Below are 22,886 nucleotides of genomic sequence, written 5' to 3' on the forward strand. Positions count from 1 at the left end.
TAATCCATCTAGTACCTCACAGAGAAAAGAGAATATAGCAATTTCACTTATTTAACAACTTTTAAAACTTACCTGTACATCTGAGTGCAAATTATGTGACATGAAATTATCAATTACCCTCACAATCACAGCCCTTTCAATGACTTTAGCAAACACTGTTGGAATAGTAATAGGGCTAAAATTGTCTGCATTATACCTGTCTCCCCTTTTTATAAAGCGGCTTTACTATGGAGTAGTTGGATCATTCAGGAAACTGACTATTCGTCATGGAAAAATTACGAATATGCCTAAGTACAAGGCTAAAATGTGTAGCACAGAACTGTAATATTCTGCAAGGCACTACATCATATCTGTGAGAGTACTCAGTCTTCAGTGATTTAATTATTGACCCAAACTCCCTCTTGTCTGTGTCAGAATGGAGTGTTTTGGACATGAATCTCAGAAAGGCATTTTCCAAAAGAGTTATTTGAGTCCCTGTAGAAACTAAGTTTTTATTTAATCCACCAGCAATGCTCAGAAAGTGATTGTTAAATAGTGTACATATATCTGACTTATCAGTAACAGAAATATTTTTACTGTGAACTGATTTTATGTCATCGACCTTGTGCTGCTACCTAGACACTTCCTTCATGACAGACCATACAATATTAATTTTAACCTGTGAATTAACTGTTCTATTTGTGTAGCACATACACTTTGCCTTCCTAATAACATTTATAAGCACCTTACAATACTGTTTGTAATGGACTACTGTAGTTTGATTGTGACTACTTACAACATTCCCAATGTCCTACATGGAATCCTTAGGCTACTAGTCAGACACACAGGCTGCCTTTTATTGCTAGTACCCTATTTGAATGTTTTGAGGGAAAGGAACTATCAAAGATAATGAGAAATGAGTTAAGGAAAGCATTATAATTGTTCACATGGTTCAAATGGCTTTGACCACTATGGGACTTAACTTCTGAGGTCATCAGTATCCTATAACTTAGAACTACTCAAACCTAACTAACCTAAGGACATCACACACATCCATGACTGAGGCAAGATTTGAACCTGCGACTGCAGCGGTCTCGCGGTTCCAGACTGTATTGCTTAGAACCGCTCGGCCACCCAAACAGGCATTATATTTGTCATATACATTGTTGACACTCTAAACATCCTGCCAATCTTATTATGTAATGATGTTTAAGAAACCTTAAAGTACTGTTGCCTTAGCTTTTATACATAGTTTGTAATTATATATAATCTTTGTTTGAGTACAAAAACCCTTTAGTGTTAAAATTCATGCATCGTGGTCTGGAGAGATTTCCAGAACATCATGACCACCAGCTGAGAACTTTAGTTTCACTCTGCTACACATTCACCGTGATGCCTTATCAGGAGTTCCAGCCAAAAGCAATAGCCACATACAGTTATGCTTCTCCCCCAATGGATAGGCACCTAAATTTCAGCATCCATGGAGATGACAGTTTGGGTATCGGTTGCATTCTCCCTGTGTTGTCAGAATTGCCTTCCTAGCAGCATTAAGTGTAAGACTCCATTTTCAGAAGTTTTCTGTCATTGCAGAAACTGAGAGGGCAGGGTTTCTATCACTATTTCCAAAAACAAAAAACTGTGCCTTTTTTTCCTATGGCTCAATGGTCAACAAAACCAAATTTCTCACAAATTGTTTCTGGCTCCTCCAAAGTGAAAAGAGTGAAGAGCAGTGGCTCTGATATTGAGCCTTGGGGTAAACCATTTTAGGGGAATTACTTGCAGCTCATTTTATATAGGATGATGACCTGAAACCTGCTGTTAAGTCAGTTTTCAACAAGCTTTGTTACTTTCTGGCTGTAGATTGTCTTCATTGGTTTACAGAGTAGGCCTTGTATCCAGATGGTATCATGGGCCGATGAAAGCCTAAGACATTTACACTTTCTTCTGGAAACACAGTTATGCATGTGACATGAGGGCCTGTACTTGGTCTCCACAGCTTCATTTGGAGCAAAAGCTGGCTTGTTCTGTAGCATTGTTTGACTGATCCTTTTAAGGAGTACTAATTTCAAAAATTTGTTCAGGATGTCCCAGAAATGTTGTGTCAAACTTGGAGGGGCTGTAAAGGATGTCCAGAGGAACAAACGGAGGATAGGAACCTGTGTCCAGAAATATCTTTCAGTGATGCTACAGGACATCGAAGTTACAGGCACTGGAACCCGTCACTAGGCCACCCCTTATGGCAGCAAATAAGACTTTGTACACAGCCAAACCATACGTGGAATGCCCCACAATATTGTTTGTTATTCAGTGATTGCAACTGATTGCCACTATCGCTAGTGGATAAGATGGACTGGGCTGGTCCACAGACAGGCATCCTGAGACTGCAATCTGTGATTATCTTTTCCCTCAGTAGATGACAGTTTCAGACACTGGTTTCCATCTGTAGTTGAGATTTTAGAAGGTTCCAGAGAATAATGAACTACAGATGGATAATTGTGTCCAAAACAGTCACCCACTGAGGCAACAGATAGTTGCATTTGTAGGAAACTAGGCCATTCTATGTTGCACGTACCTCGACCTTCTCCACTGATGATCATGGCAATCGGACACAATCACTGAAAATGGTTGTCAGTGCACAGAATCTATATTAAATTGAATCGTAGCAACAAAGAAAGAAATAGCAAATGAGTGCAGTACTTGTTTAGCAACATAAGTGAACAATTAATCACTGAAATCGAACCTTGCAATACAAACTGCCCATTATCATCTGTAAGTACCATCATCCTCCTTCACTGTTTGTCTTTCCAACAACCCAGAAAGAAGCCCTGTCAGTTATCAGAACTTTAAAAATGAATTGTTCCACTGGAATAGACGGCATCCCAGACAGCCTTAGTAAAATATGTGGAGATCTCATTACTGACTAATTAGCTCACCTTTCTAATAGTTCCTTTCGAAACAGAATTTTCCCATCATGCCTAAAAACAGTTAAGCTCAAACCACTATTCAAAAAGGTAAAAAGAATGAAGCAGGTAACTACAGGCCACTATCTGTACCCTCAAAAATAAAAAAAAAATAAAAAAATTCAAGGAAGAATAGTAGATTTTCTGGAACAGCACAAAATACTATCCACAGCATGACATGGTTTCTGGAAAGGCCAATCAACTGATACAGCAATTTTTGAACTACACTCCTGGAAATTGAAATAAGAACACCATGAATATATTGTTCCAGGAAGGGGAAACTTTATTGACACATTCCTGGTGTCAGATACATCACATGATCACACTGACAGAACCACTGGCACATAGACACAGCCAACAGAGCATGCACAATGTCGGCACTAGTACAGTGTATATCCACCTTTTGCAGCAATGCAGGCTGCTATTCTCCCATGGATACGACCATACAGATGCTGGATGTAGTCCTGTGGAATGGCTTGCCATGCCATTTCCACCTGGTGCCTCAGTTGGACCAGCGTTCGTGCTGGACGTGCAGACCGCGTTAGACGATGCTTCATCCAGTTCCAAACGTGCTCAATGGGGGACAGATCCGGAGATCTTGCTGGCCAGGGTAGTTGACTTACACATTCCAGAGCACGTTGGGTGGCATGGGATACATGCGGACATGCATTGTCCTGGTGGAACAGCAAGTTCCCTTGCCGGTCTAGGAATGGTAGAACTATGGGTTCGAAGACGGTTTGGATGTACCGTGCACTATTCAGTGTCCCCTCGACGATCACCAGAGGTGTACGGCCAGTGTAGGAGATCGCTCCCCACACCATGATGCCGGGTGTTGGCCCTGTGTGCCTCGGTCGTATGCAGTCCTGATTGTGGCGCTCACCTGCATGGCGCCAAACACGCATACGACCATCATTGGCACCAAGGCAGAAGCGACTCTCATCGCTGAAGACGACACGTCTCCATTCGTCCCTCCATTCACGCCTGTTGCGACACTACTGGAGGCGGGCTGCACGATGTTGGGGCGTGAGCGGAAGACGGCCTAACGGTGTATGGGACCGTAGCCCAGCTTCATGGAGACGGTCGCGAATGGTCCTCGCCGATACCCCAGGAGCAACAGTGTCCCTAATTTGCTGGTAAGTGGCTGTGCGGTCCCCTACGGCACTTTGTAGGATCCTACGGTCTTGGCGTGCATCCGTGCGTCGCTGCGGTCCGGTCCCAGGTTGACGGGCATGTGCACCTTCCGCCGACCACTGGGGACAACATCGATGTACTGTGGAGACCTCACGCCCCACGTGTTGGGCAATTCAGCGGTTCGTCCACCCGGCCTCCCGCATGCCCACTATTTGCCCTTGCTCAAAGTCCGTCAACTGCACATATGGTTCACGTCCACGCTGTCGCGGCATGCTGTCAGTGTTAAAGACAGCGATGGAGCTCCGTATGCCACGGCAAACTGGCTGACACTAACGGCGGCGGTGCACAAATGCTGAGCAACTAGCGCCATTCGGCAGCCAACACCACGGTTCCTGGTGTGTCCGCTGTGCCGTGCGTGTGATCATTGCTTGTACAGCCCTCTCGCAGTGTCCGGAGCAAGTATGGTGGGTCTGACACACCGGTGTCAATGTGTTCTTTTTTCCATTTCCAGGAGTGTATTAAGTGAAGTACTTCAGAAACTAGATGAGGCGAAAATGTCATAGGAATATTGCAGATCTGTCTAAGACTTTGGATATCATATATCACACAAAACTATTGCCTAAGCTTGACAACATGTGTATTATAGGGACATCTAACAACTGGATGAAGTCATACATAAGTGGCAAAATCAAGTGGTTGAAGTGCAACATCAAACATCAGAATTATTCAGACAATGAAACTATTGAATATGGAGTGCCACAAGGTTCAGTTCTGTGACTTCTTCTATTTCTGTTAAATGTGAATGACCTAAACAAATTCTGCAAGAACGTCATCCAGTTTACTGATGATACAAGTGTGCTAGTGAGTGGGAATGAATTGGAAATGCTTCATAGGTCTACCACGGAGACACTAAACAATAATGAAAACTGGTTAAGTCATAACAAATTGGAAATAAATGGAAGTAATACAGTGGAACTATACTTCTATACTGTGAAGTAAGGTGAGCAAACTGTTCAGACTAAGATATCTGACAGACCTTCAGAATGTAGACAACATTAAGTTCTTGTGAGTATAGCTCCAAGATAATCTTTAATGGGGATGCATATTAAAAAAGTCTGTAAGAAATTAAGCACTGCATGCTACTTAATGAGAATATTGGAGGAATGCTGCAACAAAGATTCTATGAAAACTGTGTAGTATGCCTATAATTGCTCATAACTGAAATATGGAATTATTTTCTGGGGTAACTATTATTTTAGCCAAAAGCTGTTTAGGCTACAAAAAAGAATTTTAACAATAATGGAAGTGTAAAATGGAACAAAACCTGTAGACCACTCTTTAAATAGGTAGAAAACCTCACAGTGCCATGCATTTATGTGTATGAGATAACTGTGTTTGTGAAATACTACTCAATGGAAAATCTCACTCTCTTCCAGAAAAATGAAAATATTCACTCCTGTAACACCAGATATAAAGGAAACATTCATTTAGAGCCCACCAACACCACCCTGAATAAAAAAGCAACCTTGTGTTATGGGAAAGTTATTTATAATGAACTCCGCCTGCAAATTAAATCAATAAATTTACTGGTAAATTACAAGTCAACTCATCAACTACTAAGGCATACTTGACTCATCACTGATTCTATAGCCTCCACGAGTTCCTTCAGGAAGTTCGTTAATTATTTGTATCTTGGCCTTAAAAATACATCATACAAATGTTACTAGAACTGCTTTTTCCCTTACTGCTCTTTCCATTACTGCTCTTTCCCTGTACTGCTGTTTCCCTTACTGCTGTTTCCCTCTACTGCAGTTTCCCTGTCCTGCTGTTTCCCTGTCCTGCTGTTTCCCTGTCCCGCTGTCTCCCTGTACCGCTGTCTCCCTGTCCCGCTGTCTCCCTGTCCCGCTGTCTCCCCGTCCCGCTGTCTCCCGCTCTCGCTGTCTCTCCGTCCCACTGCCTCCCGGTCCCGCTGTCTCTCCGTCCCGCTGTCTACCCGTCCCGCTGTCTCAGCGTCCCGCTGTCTCCCCGTCCCGCTCTCTCCCAGTCCTGCTGTCTCCATGTCCTGCTGTCTCCCTGTATTGCTGTCTCCCTGTCCTGCTGTCTCCCTGTCCAACTGTCTGCCTGTCCTGCTGCCTGCCTGTCCTGCTGTCTGCCTGTCCTGCTGTCTGCCGGTCCCGCTGTCTCCCTGTCCTGCTGTCTCCCTGTCCCGCTGCCTCCCTGTCCCGCTGTCTCCCTGTACCGCTGTCTCCCTGTCCCGCTGTCTCCCTGTCCCGATGTCTCCCCGTCCCGCTGTCTCCCGCTCTCGCTGTCTCTCCGTCCCACTGCCTCCCGGTCCCGCTGTCTCTCCGTCCCGCTGTCTCCCCGTCCCGCTCTCTCAGCGTCCCGCTCTCTCCCCGTCCCGCTCTCTCCCAGTCCTGCTGTCTCCCAGTCTTGCTGTCTCCCTGTCGTGCTGTCTCCCTGTCCTGCTGTCTCCCTGTCCTGCTGTCTTCCTGTCCTGCTGGTTCCCTGTCCTGCTGTCTCCCTGTCCCGCTGTCTCCCCGTCCCGCTGTCTCCCGCTCTCACTGTCTCTCCGTCCCACTGTCTCCCGGTCCCGCTGTCTCCCCGTCCCTCTGTCTCCCCTTCCCCCTGTTTCCCAGTCTCGCTGTCTCCCCGTCCCGCTGTCTCCCCGTCCCGCTGTCTCCCTGTCCCGCAGTTTCCCCGTCCCTCTGTCTCCCCGTCCTGCTGCCTCCCTGTCATGCTGTCTCCCCGTCCCGCTGTCTCACCGTCCTGCTGTCTCCCTGTCCCGCTCTCTCCCAGTCCTGCTGTCTCCCCGTCCTGCTGTTTTCCTGTCGTGCTGTCTCCCTGTCCTGCTGTCTCCTTGTCCCGCTGTCTCCCTGTCCCGCTGTCTCCCTGTCCCGCTGTCTCCCGGTCCGCTGTCTCCCCCTCTCACTGTCTCCCCATCCCGCTGTCTCCCCATCCCGCTGTCACCCTGTCCCACTGTCTCCCGGTCTCGCAGTTTCCCCGTCCCGCTGTCTCCCCATCCCGTTGTCTCCCCGCCCTGCTAATTCCCTGTCCTGCTGTCTCCCCGTCCCGCTGTCTCCCCATCCCACCATCTCCCTGTACTGCTGTCTCCCTGTCCCACTATATGCCCGTCCCGCTGTCTCCCTGTCCCGCTGTCTCCCCGTCCTGCTGTCTCCCTGTCGTGCTGTCTCCCTGTCCTGCTGTCTCCCTGTCCTGCTGTCTTTCTGTCCTGCTGGATCCCTGTCCTGCTGTCTCCCTGTCCCGCTGTCTCCCCTTCCCCCTGTCTCACAGTCACGCTGTCTCCCCGTCCCGCTGTCTCCCCGTCCCACTGTCTCCCCGTCCCGCTGTCTCCCCGTCCCGCTGTCTCCCCGTTCCGCTGTCTCCCAGTCCCGCAGTCTCCCCGTCCCGCTGTCCCCCGTCCTGCTGTCTCCCTGTCCTGCTGTCTCCCTGTCCTGCTGGCTCCCTGTCCTGGTGTCTCCCTGTCCTGCTGTCTCCCTGTCCTGCTGTCTCTCTGTCCCCCTGTCTCCCTGTCCCGCTGTCCCGCTGTCTCCCTGTCCCGCTGTCTCCCGGTCCGCTGTCTCCCCCTCTCACTGTCTCCCCGTCCCGCTGTCTCCCCGTCCCGCTGTCACCCTGTCCCGCAGTCTCCCGGTCTCGCAGTTTCCCCGTCCGCTGTCTCCCCATCCCGTTGTCTCCCCGTCCTGCTGCTCCCCGTTGCTGTCTCCCTGTCCCGCTGTCCCCCTGTCCCTTGGATGCATGTCCTGCTCTCTCCCTGTCACGCTGTCTCCCCGTCCCGCTGTCGCCCCATCCCGCTGTCTCCCCGTCCCGCTGTCTCCCTGTCCTGCTGTCTCCTTGTCCTGCTGTCTTCCTGTCCTGCTGGTTCCCTGTCCTGCTGTCTCCCTGCCCAGCTGTCTCCCTGTCCTACTGTCTCCCTGTTCTGCTGTCTCCTGGTCCTGCTGTCTCCCTGTCCTGCTGTCTCCCTGCCCAGCTGTCTCACTAACCCGCTGTCTCCCTGTCCCACTGTCTCTTCGTCCCGCTGTCTCCCCGTCCCACAGTCTCACTGTCCTGCTGTCTCCCCGTCCCTCTGTCTCCCCATCCCGCCGTCTGCCTGTCCTGCTGTCTCCTTGTCGTGCTGTCTCCCTCTCCTGCTGGCTCACTGTCCTGCTGTCTCCCCGTCCTGATGTCTCTTTGTCCTGCTCTCTCTTTGTCCTGTTCTCTCCCTGTCCCGCTGTCCCCCTATCCCTTGGGTGAATGTCCTGCTGTCACCCTGTCCCGCTGTCTCCCCATCTGGCTGTCTCCCCTATCCTGCTGTCTCCCCGTCCCGCTGTCTCCCCGTCCTGCTCTCTCCCAGTCCTGCTGTCTCCCCGTCCTGCTGTCTCCTTGTCGTGCTGCCTCCCTGTCCTGCGGTCTCCCTGTCCTGCTGGCTCCCTGTCCTGCTGTCTCCATGCCCCGCTGTCTCCCGGTCCCACTATCTCCCCGACCCACTGTCTCCCTGTCCCGCTGTCTCCCCGTCCCGTTGTCTTCCCGTTCCCGCTGTCTCCTGGTCCTGCTGTCTCCCCGTCCCACTGGCTCCCCGTGCTGCTGTCTCCCCGTGCCGCTGTCTCCCTGTCCCGCTGTCCCCCTGACCCTTGTCTGCCTGTCCTGCTGTTTCCCTGCCCACTGTCTCCCCGTCCCGCTGTCTCCCCGTCCCACTCTCTCCCCGTCCCGCTGTCTCCCTGTCCTGCTGTCTCTCTGTCGTGCTGTCTCCCTGTCCTGCTGTCCCCATCCCTCTGTCTACCCGTCCCGCTGTCTCTCCGTCCCGCTGTCTCCCCGTCCCGCTGTCTCCCCGTCCCGCTGTCTCCCCTTTCCGCTATCTCACCGTCCCTCTGTCTCCCCGTCCTGCCGTCTCCCCGTCCTGCTGTCTCCCCTTCCTGCTGTCTCCCTGTCCTGCTGTCTCCCTGTCCTGCTGTCTTCCTGTCCTGCTGGTTCCCTGTCCTGCTGTCTCCCTGTCCTGCTGTCTCTCTGTCCTGCTGGCTCCCTGTCCTTATGTCTCCATGTCCCGCTATCTCCCTGTCCCGCTGTCTCCCCGTCCAACTGTCTCCCCGTCTTGCTGTCTCCCCGTCCCGCTGTCTCCCCGTCCCGCTGTCTCCCCGGTCCCGCCGTCTACCAGTCCTGCTGTTCCTGGTCCCGCTTTCTCCCCGTCCCGCTGGCTCCCCGTGCTGCTGTCTCCCCATACCGCTGTCTCCCTGTCCCGCTGTCCCCCTGTCCCTTGTCTGCCTGTCCTGCTGTCTCCCTGTCCCACAGTCTCCCTGTCCCGCTGTCTCCCCGTCCCACTGTCTCCCTGTCCCGCTGTCTCCCCGTCCCGCTGTCTCCGCGTCCCGCTGTCTCCCTGGTCCTGCTGTCTCCTGGTCCCGCAATTCCTGGTCCCTCTGTCTCCCCGTCCCGCTGTCTCCCCATGCTGCTGTCTCCCCGTCCCGCTGTCTCCCTGTCCCCCTGTCACCCTGTCCCTTCTCTGCCTGTCCTGCTGTCTCCCTGTCCCACTGTCTCCCTGTCCCGCTGTCTCCCCATCCCATTGTCTCCCCGTCCCGCTGTCTCCCCGTTCCGCTGTCTACCCGTCCCGCTGTCTCCCCTTCCCGCTATCTCCCCGTCAAGCTGTATCCCCGTCCCGCTGTCTCCCCGTCCTGCTGTCTCCCTGTCCTGCTGTCTCTCTGTCCTGCTGGCTCCCTGTCCTGCTGTCTCCTTGTCCCGCTGTCTCCCTGTCCTGCTTTCCCCCTGTCCCGCTGTCTCCCGGTCCGCTGTCTCCCCCTCTCACTGTCTCTCCGTCCCGCTGTCTCCCCGTCCCGCTGTCACCCTGTCCCGCTGTCTCCCGGTCTCGCTGTTTCCCCGTCCCGCTGTCTCACCATCCCGTTGTCTCCCCGTCCTGCTTATTCCCTGTCATGCTGTCTCCCCGTCCTGCCGTCTCACTGTCCTGCTGTCTACCCGTCCCGCTGTCTCCCCATCCCACCGTCTCCCTGTACTGCTGTCTCCCTGTCCCACTATATGCCCGTCCCGCTGTCTCCCTGTCCCGCTGTCTCCCCGTCCCGCTGTCTCCCCATCCCGCTCTCTCCCAGTCCTGCTGTCTCCCCGTTTTGCCGTCTCCCTGTCGTGCTGTCTCCCTGTCCTGCTGTCTCCCTGTCCTGCTGTCTCCCTGTCCCGCTGTCTCCCCTTCCCCCTGTCTCCCAGTCACGCTGTCTCCCCGTCCCGCTGTCTCCCCGTCCCGCTGTCTCCCCGTCACGCTGTCTCCCCGTCCCGCTGTCTCCCCGTTCCGCTGTCTCCCAGTCCCGCAGTCTCCCCGTCCCGCTGTCTCCCCGTCCTGCTGTCTCCCTGTCCTGCTGTCTCCCTGTCCTGCTGGCTTCCTGTCCTGCTGTATCCCTGTCCTGCTGTCTCCCTGTCCTGCTGTCTCTCTGTCCCCCTGTCTCCCTGTCCCGCTGTCCCGCTGTCTCCCTGTCCCGCTGTCTCCCGGTCCGCTGTCTCCCCCTCTCACTGTCTCCCCGTCCCGCAGTCTCCCCGTCCCGCTGTCACCCTGTCCCGCTGTCTCCCGGTCTCGCAGTTTCCCCGTCCGCTGTCTCCCCATCCTGTTGTCTCCCCGTCCTGCTGCCTCCCTGTCATGCTGCCTTTCCGTCCTGCCCTCAGCCTGTCCGGCTGTCTCCCTGTCGTGCTGTCTCCCTCTCCTGCTGGCTCACTGTCCTGCTGTCTCCCCGTCCTGATGTCTCTTTGTCCTGCTGTCTCTTTGTACTGCTGTCTCCCTGTCCCACTGTCTCCCCGTCCCTCTGTCTCCCCATCCCGCTGTCTCCCAATCCTGCTGTCTCCCCATTGCCGTCCTCCTGTCCCGCTGTCCCCCTGTCCCTTGGGTGCATGTCCTGCTCTTTCCCTGTCCCGCTGTCTCCCCGTCCTGCTGTCTCCCCATCCCGCTGTCTCCCCGTCCCGCTGTCTCCCCGGTCCCGCCGTCTCCCGGTCCTGCTGTTCCTGGTCCCGCTGTCTCCCCGTCTCGCTGTCTCCCCGTGCTGCTGTCTCCCCGTCCCGCCGTCTCCCTGTCCTGCTGTCCATCTGTCCCTTGTCTGCCTGTCCTGCTGTCTCCCGGTGCCACTGTCTCCCTGTCCCTCTGTCTCCCCGTCCTGCCGTCTCACTGTCCTGCTGTCTCCCTGTCCTGCTGTCTCCCTGTCCTGCTGTCTTCCTGTCCTGCTGGTTCCCTGTCCTGCTGTCTCCCTGTCCTGCTGTCTCTCTGTCCTGCTGGCTCCCTGTCCTTATGTCTCCATGTCCCGCTATCTCCCTGTCCCGCTGTCTCCCCGTCCAACTGTCTCCCCGTCTTGCTGTCTCCCCGTCCCGCTGTCTCCCCGTCCCGCTGTCTCCCCGGTCCCGCCGTCTACCAGTCCTGCTGTTCCTGGTCCCGCTGTCTCCCCGTCCCGCTGGCTCCCCGTGCTGCTGTCTCCCCATCCCGCTGTCTCCCTGTCCCGCTGTCCCCCTGTCCCTTGTCTGCCTGTCCTGCTGTCTCCCTGTCCCACAGTCTCCCTGTCCCGCTGTCTCCCCGTCCCACTGTCTCCCTGTCCCGCTGTCTCCCCGTCCCGCTGTCTCCGCGTCCCGCTGTCTCCCTGGTCCTGCTGTCTCCTGGTCCTGCAATTCCTGGTCCCTCTGTCTCCCCGTCCCGCTGTCTCCCCATGCTGCTGTCTCCCCGTCCCGCTGTCTCCCTGTCCCCCTGTCCCCCTGTCCCTTCTCTGCCTGTCCTGCTGTCTCCCTGTCCCACTGTCTCCCTGTCCCGCTGTCTCCCCATCCCATTGTCTCCCCGTCCCACTGTCTCCCTGTCCTGCTGTCTCCCTGTCCTGCTGTCTCCCCATCCCATTTTCTACCCATCCCGCTGTCTCTCCGTCCTGCTGTCTCCAAGTTCCGCTGTCTCCCCGTCCCGCTGTCTCCCCTTCCCGCTATCTCCCCGTCAAGCTGTATCCCCGTCCCGCTGTCTCCCCGTCCTGCTGTCTCCCTGTCCTGCTGTCTCCCTGTCCTGCTGTCTTCCTGTCCTGCTGGTTCCCTGTCCTGCTGTCTCCCTCTCCTGCTGTCTCTCTGTCCTGCTGGCTCCCTGTCCTGCTGTCTCCTTGTCCCGCTGTCTCCCTGTCCTGCTTTCTCCCTGTCCCGCTGTCTCCCGGTCCGCTGTCTCCCCCTCTCACTGTCTCTCCGTCCCGCTGTCTCCCCGTCCCGCTGTCACCCTGTCCCACTGTCTCCCGGTCTCGCAGTTTCCCCGTCCCGCTGTCTCACCATCCCGTTGTCTCCCCGTCCTGCTTATTCCCTGTCATGCTGTCTCCCCGTCCTGCGGTCTCCCTGTCCTGCTGTCTACCCGTCCCGCTGTCTCCCCATCCCACCGTCTCCCTGTACTGCTGTCTCCCTGTCCCACTATATGCCCGTCCCGCTGTCTCCCTGTCCCGCTGTCTCCCCGTCCCGCTGTCTCCCCATCCCGCTCTCTCCCAGTCCTACTGTCTCCCCGTTCTGCCGTCTCCCTGTCGTGCTGTCTCCCTGTCCTGCTGTCTCCCTGTCCTGCTGTCTTTCTGTCCTGCTGGATCCTTGTCCTGCTGTCTCCCTGTCCCGCTGTCTCCCCTTCCCCCTGTCTCCCAGTCACGCTGTCTCCCCGTCCCGCTGTCTCCCCGTCCCGCTGTCTCCCCGTCACGCTGTCTCCCCGTCCCGCTGTCTCCCCGTTCCGCTGTCTCCCAGTCCCGCAGTCTCCCCGTCCCGCTGTCTCCCCGTCCTGCTGTCTCCCTGTCCTGATGTCTCCCTGTCCTGCTGGCTTCCTGTCCTGCTGTCTCCCTGTCCTGCTGTCTCCCTGTCCTGCTGTCTCTCTGTCCCCCTGTCTCCCTGTCCCGCTGTCCCGCTGTCTCCCTGTCCCGCTGTCTCCCGGTCCGCTGTCTCCCCCTCTCACTGTCTCCCCGTCCCGCAGTCTCCCCGTCCCGCTGTCACCCTGTCCCGCTGTCTCCCGGTCTCGCAGTTTCCCCGTCCGCTGTCTCCCCATCCTGTTGTCTCCCCGTCCTGCTGCCACCCTGTCATGCTGCCTTTCCGTCCTGCCCTCAGCCTGTCCGGCTGTCTCCCTGTCGTGCTGTCTCCCTCTCCTGCTGACTCACTGTCCTGCTGTCTCCCCGTCCTGATGTCTCTTTGTCCTGCTGTCTCTTTGTCCTGCTGTCTCCCTGTCCCACTGTCTCCCCGTCCCTCTGTCTCCCCATCCCGCTCTCTCCCAATCCTGCTGTCTCCCCATTGCCGTCCTCCTGTCCCGCTTTCCCCCTGTCCCTTGGGTGCATGTCCTGCTCTCTCCCTGTCCCGCTGTCTCCCCGTCCTGCTGTCTCCCCGTCCCGCTGTCTCCCCGTCCTGCTGTCTCCCCGTCCCGCTGTCTCCCAGTCCTGCTGTTCCTGCTCCCGCTGTCTCACCGGTCCCGCCGTCTCCCGGTCCTGCTGTTCCTGGTCCCGCTGTCTCCCCGTCTCGCTGTCTCCCCGTGCTGCTGTCTCCCCGTCCCGCCGTCTCCCTGTCCTGCTGTCCATCTGTCCCTTGTCTGCCTGTCCTGCTGTCTCCCTGTGCCACTGTCTCCCTGTCCCGCTGTCTCCCCGTCCCACTGTCTCCCCGTCCCGCTGTCTCCCTGTCCTGCTGTCTCCCTGTCCTTCTGTCTCCCTGTCCTGCTGTCTTCCTGTCCTGCTGGTTCCCTGTCCTGCTGTCTCCCTGTCCTGGTGTCTCTCTGTCCTGCTGGCTCCCTGTCTTATGTCCCCATGTCCCGCTATCTCCCGGTCCCGCTGTCTCCCCATCCCACTGTCTCCCCATCCTGCTGTCTCCCCGTTTCGCTCTCTCCCCGTCCCGCTGTCTCCCCGGTCCCGCCGTCTCCCAGTCCTGCTGTTCCTGCTCCCGCTGTCTCCCCGTCCCGCTGTCTCCCCGTGCTGCTGTCTCCCCGTCCCGCTGTCTCCCTGTCCCGCTGTCCCCCTGTCCCTTGTCTGCCTGTCCTGCTGTCTCCCTGTCCCACTGTCTCCCTGTCCCGCTGTCTCCCCATCCCATTGTCTCCCCGTCCCACTGTCTCCCTGTCCTGCTGTCTCCCTGTCCTGCTGTCTCCCCATCCCACTTTCTACCCATCCCGCTGTCTCTCCGTCCTGCTGTCTCCAAGTTCCGCTGTCTCCCCGTCCCGCTGTCTCCCCTTCCCGCTATCTCCCCGTCAAGCTGTATCCCCGTCCCGCTGTCTCCCCGTCCTGCTGTCTCCCTGTCCTGCTGTCTCCCTGTCCTGCTGTCTTCCTGTCCTGCTGGTTCCCTGTCCTGCTGTCTCCCTCTCCTGCTGTCTCTCTGTCCTGCTGGCTCCCTGTCCTGCTGTCTCCCTGTCCTGCTGTCTCCCTGTCCTGCTGTCTCCCTGTCCCGCTGTCCCCCTATCCCTTGTCTGCCTTTCCCGCTGTCTCCCCATCCTGCTGTCTCCCCGTCCCGCTGTCTCCCCGTCCCGCTGTCTCCCCGGTCCCACCGTCTCCCTGTCCTGCTGTTCCTGGTCCCGCTGTCTCCCCGTCTCGCTGTCTCCCCGTGCTGCTGTCCCCCCGTCCCGCTGTCTCCCTGTCCCACTGTCCCCCTGTCCCTTGTCTGCCTGTCCTGCTGTCTCCCTGTCCCGCTGTCTCCCCGTCCCACAGTCTCCCCGTCCCGTTGTCTCCCTGTCCCGCTGTCCTCCTGTCCCTTGTCTGCCTGTCCTGCTGTCTCCCTGTCCCACTGTCTCCCTGTCCCGCTGTCTCCCCGTTCCACTGTCTCCCCGTCCTGCTGTCTCCCAGTCCTGCTGTCTTCCTGTCCTGCTGGTTCCCTGTCCTGCTGTCTCCCTGTCCTGCTGTCTCTCTGTCCTGCTGGCTCCCTGTCCTTATGTCTCCATGTCCTGCTATCTCCCGGTCCCGCTGTCTCCCCATCCCACTGTCTCCCAATCCTGCTGTCTCCCCGTCCGCTGTCTCCCCGTCCCGCTGTCTCCCTGGTCCCGCCGTCTCCCAGTCCTGTTCCTGGTCCCGCTGTCTCCCCGTCCCGCTGCCTCCCTGTCTTGCTGTCTCCCCGTCCCGCTGTCTCACCGTCCTGCTGTCTCCCTGTCCCGCTCTCTCTCAGTCCTGCTGTCTCCCCGTCCTGCTGTTTTCCTGTCGTGCTGTCTCCCTGTCCTGCTGTCTCCTTGTCCCGCTGTCTCCCTGTCCTGCTTTCTCCCTGTCCCACTGTCTCCCGGTCCGCTGTCTCCCCCTCTCACTGTCTCTCCGTCCCGCTGTCTCCCCGTCCCGCTGTCACCCTGTCCCGCTGTCTCCCGGTCTCGCAGTTTCCCCGTCCCGCTGTCTCCCCATCCCGTTGTCTCCCCGTCCTGCTGATTCCCTGTCATGCTGTCTCCCCGTCCTGCCGTCTCCCTGTCCTGCTGTCTCCTCGTCCTGCTGTCTCCCCATCCCACCGTCTCCCTGTACTGCTGTCTCCCTGTCCCACTATATGCCCGTCCCGCTGTCTCCTTGTCCCGCTGCCTCCCCGTCCCGCTGTCTCCCCGTCCCGCACTCTCCCAGTCCTGCTGTCTCCCCGTCCTGCCGTCTCCCTGTCGTGCTGTCTCCCTGTCCTGCTGTCTCCCCGTCCTGCTGTCTTTCTGTCCTGCTGGATCCCTGTCCTGCTGTCTCCCTGTCCCTCTGTCTCTCCTTCCCCCTGTCTCCCAGTCACGCTGTCTCCCCTTCCCGCTGTCTCCCCATCCCGCTGTCTCCCCGAACCCGCTGTCTCCCCGTCCCGCTGTCTCCCCGTTCCGCTGTCTCCCATTCCCGCAGTCTCCCCGTCCCGCTGTCTCCCCGTCCTGCTGTCTCCCTGTCCTGCTGTCTCCCTGTCCTGCTGGCTCCCTGTCCTGCTGTCTCCCTGTCCTGCTGTCTCCCTGTCCTGCTGTCTCTCTGTCCCCCTGTCTCCCTGTCCCGCTGCCCGCTGTCTCCCTGTCCCGCTGTCTCCCCGTCCGCTGTCTCCCCCTCTCACTGTCTCCCCGTCCCGCTGTCTCCCCGTCCCGCTGTCACCCTGTCCCGCTGTCTCCCGGTCTCGCAGTTTCCCCGTCCGCTGTCTCCCCATCCTGTTGCCTCCCCGTCCTGCTGCCTCCGTGTCATGCTGCCTTTCCGTCCTGCCCTCTGCCTGTCCTGCTGTCTCCCTGTCGTGCTGTCTCCCTCTCCTGCTGGCTCACTGTCCTGCTGTCTCCCCGTCCTGATGTCTCTTTGTCCTGCTGTCTCTTTGTCCTGCTGTCTCCCTGTCCCGCTGTCTCCCCGTCCCTCTGTCTCCCCATCCCGCTGTCTCCCAATCCTGCTGTCTCCCCATTGCCGTCCTCCTGTCCCGCTGTCCCCCTGTCCCTTGGGTGCATGTCCTGCTCTCTCCCTGTCACGCTGTCTCCCCGTCCCGCTGTCTCCCCATCCCGCTGTCTCCCCGTCCCGCTGTCTCCCTGTCCTGCTGTCTTCCTGTCCTGCTGGTTCCCTGTCCTGCTGTTTCCCTGCCCAGGTGTCTCCCTGTCCTACTGTCTCCCTGTTCTGCTGTCTCCTGGTCCTGCTGTCTCCCTGTTCTGCTGTCTCCCTGCCCAGCTGTCTCCCTAACCCGCTGTCTCCCTGTCCCGCTGTTTCTCGGTCCCGCTGCCTCCCCGTCCCACAGTCTCACTGTCCTGCTGTCTCCCCGTCCCTCTGTCTCCCCATCCCGCCGTCTCCCTGTCCTGCTGCCTCCCTGTCATGCTGTCTCCCCATCCTGCTGTCTCCCTCTCCTGCTGTATCCCTGTCGTGCTGTCTCCCTGTCGTGCTGTCTCCCCGTCTCGCTGTCTCCCCGTCCCATTGTCTCCCCGTCCTGCTGGCTCCCTGTCCTGCTGTCTCCCCGTCCTGCTGTCTCTTTGTCCTGCTGTTTGTTTGTCCTGCTGTCTGCCTGTCCCGCTGTCCCCCCTCCCGCTGTCTCCCCATCCTGCTGCCTCCCCGTTGCTGTCTCCCTGTTCCGCTGTCCCCTTGTCCCTTGGGTGCATGTCCTGCTGTCTTCCTTTCCCGCTGTCTCCCCGTCCCACTGTCTCCTCATCCCACTGTCTCCCCGTCCCGCTGTCACCCCGTCCCGCTCTCTCCCAGTTCTGCTGTCTACCCGTGCTGCTGTCTCCCTGTCGTGCTGGCTCCCCGTCCTGCTGTCCCCCTGTCCTGCTGTCTCCCTTTTCTGCTGTCTAGTTGTCCTGCTGTCTCCCAGTCCTGCTGTATCTCTGTCGAGCTGTCTCCCTTTCCTTCTGTCTTCCTGTCCTGCTGCCTTCCTGTCCTGCTGGTTCCCTGTCCTGCTGTCTCCCTGTCCTGCTGTCTCCCTGTCCTGCTGTCTCCCTGTCCTGCTGTCTCCCTGTCCTGCTGTCTCCATGTCCCACTGTCTCCCGGTCCCTCTGTCTCCCCGACCCGCTGTCTCCCCGTTCCGCTGTCTCCCCGTACCCGAAGTCTCTTTGTCCCGCCGTTCCTGATCCCGCTGTCTCCCCGTCCCGCCGTCTCCCCACGCTGCTGTCTCCAAGTGCCGCTCTCTCCCTGTCCCACTGTCCCCCTGTCCCTTGTCTGATTGTCCTGCTGTCTCCCTGTCCCACTGTCTCCCTGTCCCGCTGTCTCCCCGTCCCACTGTCTCCCTGTCCTGCGGTCTCCCCAACCTGCTGTCTTCCCGTTCCCGCTGTCTCCCTGTCCTGCTGTCTCCCCATCCCTCTGTCTACCCGTCCCGCTGTCTCTCCGTCCCGCTGTCTCCCCGCCCCGCTGTCTCCCCGTCCTGCTGTCTCCCCGTCCTGCTGTCTCCCTGTCCTGCTGTCTCCCTGTCCTGCTGTCTTCCTGTCCTGCTGGTTCCCTGTCCTGCTGTCTCCCTGTCCTGCTGTCTCTCTGTCCTGCTGGCTCCCTGTCCTTATGTCTCCATGTCCTGCTATCTCCCTGTCCCGCTGTCTCCCCGTCCCACTGTCTCCCCGTCTCGCTGTCTCCCCGTCCCGCCGTCTCCCCACCCCTCTGTCTCCCCGGTCCCGCCGTCTCCCAGTCCTGCTGTTCCTGGTCCCGCTGTCTCCCCGTCCCTCTGGCTCCCCGTGCTGCTGTCTCCCCGTCCCGCTGTCTCCCTGTCCCGCTGTCCCCCTGTCCCTTGTCTGCCTGTCCTGCTGTCTCCCTGTCCCACAGTCTCCCTGTCCCGCTGTCTCCCCGTCCCACTGTCTCCCCGTCCCGCTGTCTCCCCGTCCCGCTGTCTCTGCGTCCCGCTGTCTCCCTGGTCCTCCAGTCTCCTGGTCCCGCAGTTCCTGGTCCCGCTGTCTCCCCGTCCCGCTGTCTCCCCGTGCTGCTGTCTCCCCGTCCCGCTGTCTCCCTGTCCCGCTGTCCCCCTGTCCCTTCTCTGCCTTTCCTGCTGTCTCCCTGTCCCACTGTCTCCCTGTCCCGCTGTCTCCCCGTCCCATTGTCTCCCCGTCCCACTGTCTCCCTGTCCTGCTGTCTCCCTGTCCTGCTGTCTCCCCATCCCACTGTCTACCCATCCCGCTGTCTCTCCGTCCCGATGTCTTCCCGTTCCGCTGTCTCCCCGTCCCGCTGTCTCCCCTTCCCGCTACCTCCCCGTCACGCTGTCTCCCCGTCCCGCTGTCTCCCCGTCCTGCTGTCTTCCTGTCCTGCTGTCTTCCTGTCCTGCTGGTTCCCTGTCCTGCTGTCTCCCTGTCCTGCTGTCTCCCTGTCCTGCTGTCTCCCTGTCCCGCTGTCCCCCTATCCCTTGTCTGCCTTTCCCGCTGTCTCCCCATCCTGCTGTCTCCCCGTCCCGCTGTCTCCCCGTCCCGCTGTCTCCCCGGTCCCACCGTCTCCCTGTCCTGCTGTTCCTGGTCCCGCTGTCTCCCCGTCTCGCTGTCTCCCCGTGCTGCTGTCCCCCCGTCCCGCTGTCTCCCTGTCCCACTGTCCCCCTGTCCCTTGTCTGCCTGTCCTGCTGTCTCCCCATCCCACTGTCTCCCAATCCTGCTGTCTCCCCGTCCGCTGTCTCCCCGTCCCGCTGTCTCCCTGGTCCCGCCGTCTCCCAGTCCTGTTCCTGGTCCCGCTGTCTCCCCGTCCCGCTGCCTCCCTGTCTTGCTGTCTCCCCGTCCCGCTGTCTCACCGTCCTGCTGTCTCCCTGTCCCGCTCTCTCTCAGTCCTGCTGTCTCCCCGTCCTGCTGTTTTCCTGTCGTGCTGTCTCCCTGTCCTGCTGTCTCCTTGTCCCGCTGTCTCCCTGTCCTGCTTTCTCCCTGTCCCACTGTCTCCCGGTCCGCTGTCTCCCCCTCTCACTGTCTCTCCTTCCCGCTGTCTCCCCGTCCCGCTGTCACCCTGTCCCGCTGTCTCCCGGTCTCGCAGTTTCCCCGTCCCGCTGTCTCCCCATCCCGTTGTCTCCCCGTCCTGCTGATTCCCTGTCATGCTGTCTCCCCGTCCTGCCGTCTCCCTGTCCTGCTGTCTCCTCGTCCTGCTGTCTCCCCATCCCACCGTCTCCCTGTACTGCTGTCTCTCTGTCCCACTATATGCCCGTCCCGCTGTCTCCCTGTCCCGCTGCCTCCCCGTCCCGCTGTCTCCCCGTCCCGCACTCTCCCAGTCCTGCTGTCTCCCCGTCCTGCCGTCTCCCTGTCGTGCTGTCTCCCTGTCCTGCTGTCTCCACGTCCTGCTCTCTTTCTGTCCTGCTGGATCCCTGTCCTGCTGTCTCCCTGTCCCTCTGTCTCTCCTTCCCCCTGTCTCCCAGTCACGCTGTCTCCCCTTCCCGCTGTCTCCGCATCCCGCTGTCTCCCCGTCCCGCTGTCTCCCCGTCCCGCTGTCTCCCCGTTCTGCTGTCTCCCATTCCCGCAGTCTCCCCGTCCCGCTGTCTCCCCGTCCTGCTGTCTCCCTGTCCTGCTGTCTCCCTGTCCTGCTGGCTCCCTGTCCTGCTGTCTCCCTGTCCTGCTGTCTCCCTGTCCTGCTGTCTCTCTGTCCCCCTGTCTCCCTGTCCCGCTGCCCGCTGTCTCCCTGTCCCGCTGTCTCCCCGTCCGCTGTCTCCCCCTCTCACTGTCTCCCCGTCCCGCTGTCTCCCCGTCCCGCTGTCACCCTGTCCCGCTGTCTCCCGGTCTCGCAGTTTCCCCGTCCGCTGTCTCCCCATCCTGTTGCCTCCCCGTCCTGCTGCCTCCGTGTCATGCTGCCTTTCCGTCCTGCCCTCTGCCTGTCCTGCTGTCTCCCTGTCGTGCTGTCTCCCTCTCCTGCTGGCTCACTGTCCTGCTGTCTCCCCGTCCTGATGTCTCTTTGTCCTGCTGTCTCTTTGTCCTGCTGTCTCCCTGTCCCGCTGTCTCCCCGTCCCTCTGTCTCCCCATCCCGCTGTCTCCCAATCCTGCTGTCTCCCCATTGCCGTCCTCCTGTCCCGCTGTCCCCCTGTCCCTTGGGTGCATGTCCTGCTCTCTCCCTGTCACGCTGTCTCCCCGTCCCGCTGTCTCCCCATCCCGCTGTCTCCCCGTCCCGCTGTCTCCCTGTCCTGCTGTCTTCCTGTCCTGCTGGTTCCCTGTCCTGCTGTTTCCCTGCCCAGGTGTCTCCCTGTCCTACTGTCTCCCTTTTCTGCTGTCTCCTGGTCCTGCTGTCTCCCTGTTCTGCTGTCTCCCTGCCCAGCTGTCTCCCTAACCCGCTGTCTCCCTGTCCCGCTGTTTCTCGGTCCCGCTGCCTCCCCGTCCCACAGTCTCACTGTCCTGCTGTCTCCCCGTCCCTCTGTCTCCCCATCCCGCCGTCTCCCTGTCCTTCTGCCTCCCTGTCATGCTGTCTCCCCATCCTGCTGTCTCCCTCTCCTGCTGTATCCCTGTCGTGCTGTCTCCCTGTCGTGCTGTCTCCCCGTCTCGCTGTCTCCCCGTCCCATTGTCTCCCCGTCCTGCTGGCTCCCTGTCCTGCTGTCTCCCCGTCCTGCTGTCTCTTTGTCCTGCTGTTTGTTTGTCCTGCTGTCTGCCTGTCCCGCTGTCCCCCCTCCCGCTGTCTCCCCATCCTGCTGCCTCCCCGTTGCTGTCTCCCTGTTCCGCTGTCCTCTTGTCCCTTAGGTGCATGTCCTGCTGTCTTCCTTTCCCGCTGTCTCCCCGTCCCACTGTCTCCCCATCCCACTGTCTCCCCGTCCCGCTGTCACCCCGTCCCGCTCTCTCCCAGTTCTGCTGTCTACCCGTGCTGCTGTCTCCCTGTCGTGCTGGCTCCCCGTCCTGCTGTCCCCCTGTCCTGCTGTCTCCCTTTTCTGCTGTCTAGTTGTCCTGCTGTCTCCCAGTCCTGCTGTATCTCTGTCGAGCTGTCTCCCTTTCCTGCTGTCTTCCTGTCCTGCTGCCTTCCTGTCCTGCTGGTTCCCTGTCCTGCTGTCTCCCTGTCCTGCTGTCTCCCTGTCCTGCTGTCTCCCTGTCCTGCTGTCTCCCTGTCCTGCTGTCTCCATGTCCCACTGTCTCCCGGTCCCTCTGTCTCCCCGACCCGCTGTCTCCCCGTTCCGCTGTCTCCCCGTACCCGAAGTCTCTTTGTCCCGCCGTTCCTGATCCCGCTGTCTCCCCGTCCCGCCGTCTCCCCACGCTGCTGTCTCCAAGTGCCGCTCTCTCCCTGTCCCACTGTCCCCCTGTCCCTTGTCTGATTGTCCTGCTGTCTCCCTGTCCCACTGTCTCCCTGTCCCGCTGTCTCCCCGTCCCACTGTCTCCCTGTCCTGCGGTCTCCCCAACCTGCTGTCTTCCCGTTCCCGCTGTCTCCCTGTCCTGCTGTCTCCCCATCCCTCTGTCTACCCGTCCCGCTGTCTCTCCGTCCCGCTGTCTCCCCGCCCCGCTGTCTCCCCGTCCTGCTGTCTCCCCGTCCTGCTGTCTCCCTGTCCTGCTGTCTCCCTGTCCTGCTGTCTTCCTGTCCTGCTGGTTCCCTGTCCTGCTGTCTCCCTGTCCTGCTGTCTCTCTGTCCTGCTGGCTCCCTGTCCTTATGTCTCCATGTCCTGCTATCTCCCTGTCCCGCTGTCTCCCCGTCCCACTGTCTCCCCGTCTCGCTGTCTCCCCGTCCCGCCGTCTCCCCACCCCTCTGTCTCCCCGGTCCCGCCGTCTCCCAGTCCTGCTGTTCCTGGTCCCGCTGTCTCCCCGTCCCTCTGGCTCCCCGTGCTGCTGTCTCCCCGTCCCGCTGTCTCCCTGTCCCGCTGTCCCCCTGTCCCTTGTCTGCCTGTCCTGCTGTCTCCCTGTCCCACAGTCTCCCTGTCCCGCTGTCTCCCCGTCCCACTGTCTCCCCGTCCCACTGTCTCCCCGTCCCGCTGTCTCTGCGTCCCGCTGTCTCCCTGGTCCTCCAGTCTCCTGGTCCCGCAGTTCCTGGTCCCGCTGTCTCCCCGTCCCGCTGTCTCCCCGTCCCGCTGTCTCCCCGTGCTGCTGTCTCCCCGTCCCGCTGTCTCCCTGTCCCGCTGTCCCCCTGTCCCTTCTCTGCCTTTCCTGCTGTCTCCCTGTCCCACTGTCTCCCTGTCCCGCTGTCTCCCCGTCCCATTGTCTCCCCGTCCCACTGTCTCCCTGTCCTGCTGTCTCCCTGTCCTGCTGTCTCCCCATCCCACTGTCTACCCATCCCGCTGTCTCTCCGTCCCGATGTCTCCCCGTTCCGCTGTCTCCCCGTCCCGCTGTCTCCCCTTCCCGCTACCTCCCCGTCCCGCTGTCTCCCCGTCCCGCTGTCTCCCCGTCCTGCTGTCTTCCTGTCCTGCTGTCTTCCTGTCCTGCTGGTTCCCTGTCCTGCAGTCTCCCTGTCCTGCTGTCTCTCTGTCCTGCTGGCTCCCTGTCCTTATGTCTCCATGTCCCCCTATCTCCCGGTTTTGCTGTCTCCCCATCCCACTGTCTCCCCGTCCTGCTGTCTCCCCGTCCCGCTGTCTCCCCGTCCCGCTGTCTCCCCGTCCCGCTGTCCCCCCGGT

The 22,886-nt window shown here is 59.4% G+C and overlaps 6 protein-coding genes across 6 annotated transcripts; all 6 read right to left on the reverse strand.

The window, feature by feature from the left end:
* Positions 1 to 6,059: 6,059 nt before the first annotated feature.
* LOC126295396 (ice nucleation protein InaU-like) lies at positions 6,060 to 6,806 on the reverse strand. Its single transcript, XM_049987877.1, has one exon. It carries the CDS (start codon positions 6,804 to 6,806, stop codon positions 6,060 to 6,062), a length of 747 nt encoding a protein of 248 aa, XP_049843834.1.
* A 1,523-nt stretch (positions 6,807 to 8,329) lies between these two features.
* LOC126295398 (golgin subfamily A member 6-like protein 2) lies at positions 8,330 to 9,619 on the reverse strand. The gene has a single exon (XM_049987878.1). It carries the CDS (start codon positions 9,617 to 9,619, stop codon positions 8,330 to 8,332), a length of 1,290 nt encoding a protein of 429 aa, XP_049843835.1.
* Positions 9,620 to 10,565: 946 nt separating this feature from the next.
* LOC126295399 (ice nucleation protein InaU-like) lies at positions 10,566 to 11,933 on the reverse strand. Its single transcript, XM_049987879.1, has one exon. It carries the CDS (start codon positions 11,931 to 11,933, stop codon positions 10,566 to 10,568), a length of 1,368 nt encoding a protein of 455 aa, XP_049843836.1.
* Positions 11,934 to 13,129: 1,196 nt separating this feature from the next.
* On the reverse strand, positions 13,130 to 14,155 carry LOC126295400 (ice nucleation protein-like). The gene has a single exon (XM_049987880.1). It carries the CDS (start codon positions 14,153 to 14,155, stop codon positions 13,130 to 13,132), a length of 1,026 nt encoding a protein of 341 aa, XP_049843837.1.
* A 3,071-nt stretch (positions 14,156 to 17,226) lies between these two features.
* Positions 17,227 to 18,528, reverse strand: LOC126295401 (ice nucleation protein-like). The gene has a single exon (XM_049987881.1). The coding sequence runs from the start codon at positions 18,526 to 18,528 to the stop codon at positions 17,227 to 17,229; it is 1,302 nt and encodes a 433-aa protein (XP_049843838.1).
* A 2,623-nt stretch (positions 18,529 to 21,151) lies between these two features.
* LOC126295402 (ice nucleation protein InaU-like) lies at positions 21,152 to 22,549 on the reverse strand. The gene has a single exon (XM_049987882.1). It carries the CDS (start codon positions 22,547 to 22,549, stop codon positions 21,152 to 21,154), a length of 1,398 nt encoding a protein of 465 aa, XP_049843839.1.
* Between the last annotated feature and the right edge of the window lie 337 nt (positions 22,550 to 22,886).

Source organism: Schistocerca gregaria, chromosome 11, assembly GCF_023897955.1.
Source record: "Schistocerca gregaria isolate iqSchGreg1 chromosome 11, iqSchGreg1.2, whole genome shotgun sequence".
Lineage (NCBI taxonomy): Eukaryota > Metazoa > Arthropoda > Insecta > Orthoptera > Acrididae > Schistocerca > Schistocerca gregaria.

Excerpts from the sequence above, each read along its gene's own strand:
- LOC126295396 (XM_049987877.1), bottom strand. The coding sequence starts at position 6,806 with ATGACAGGGAGGCAGCAGGACGGGGAGACAGAGGGACGGGGAAACTGC.
- LOC126295398 (XM_049987878.1), bottom strand. The coding sequence starts at position 9,619 with ATGGGATGGGGAGACAGCGGGACAGGGAGACAGTGGGACAGGGAGACA.
- LOC126295399 (XM_049987879.1), bottom strand. The coding sequence starts at position 11,933 with ATGGGTAGAAAATGGGATGGGGAGACAGCAGGACAGGGAGACAGCAGG.
- LOC126295400 (XM_049987880.1), bottom strand. The coding sequence starts at position 14,155 with ATGGGGAGACAGCAGGACAGGGAGACAGCAGGACAGGGAGACAGTGGG.
- LOC126295401 (XM_049987881.1), bottom strand. The coding sequence starts at position 18,528 with ATGGGTAGACAGTGGGATGGGGAGACAGCAGGACAGGGAGACAGCAGG.
- LOC126295402 (XM_049987882.1), bottom strand. The coding sequence starts at position 22,549 with ATGGGTAGACAGTGGGATGGGGAGACAGCAGGACAGGGAGACAGCAGG.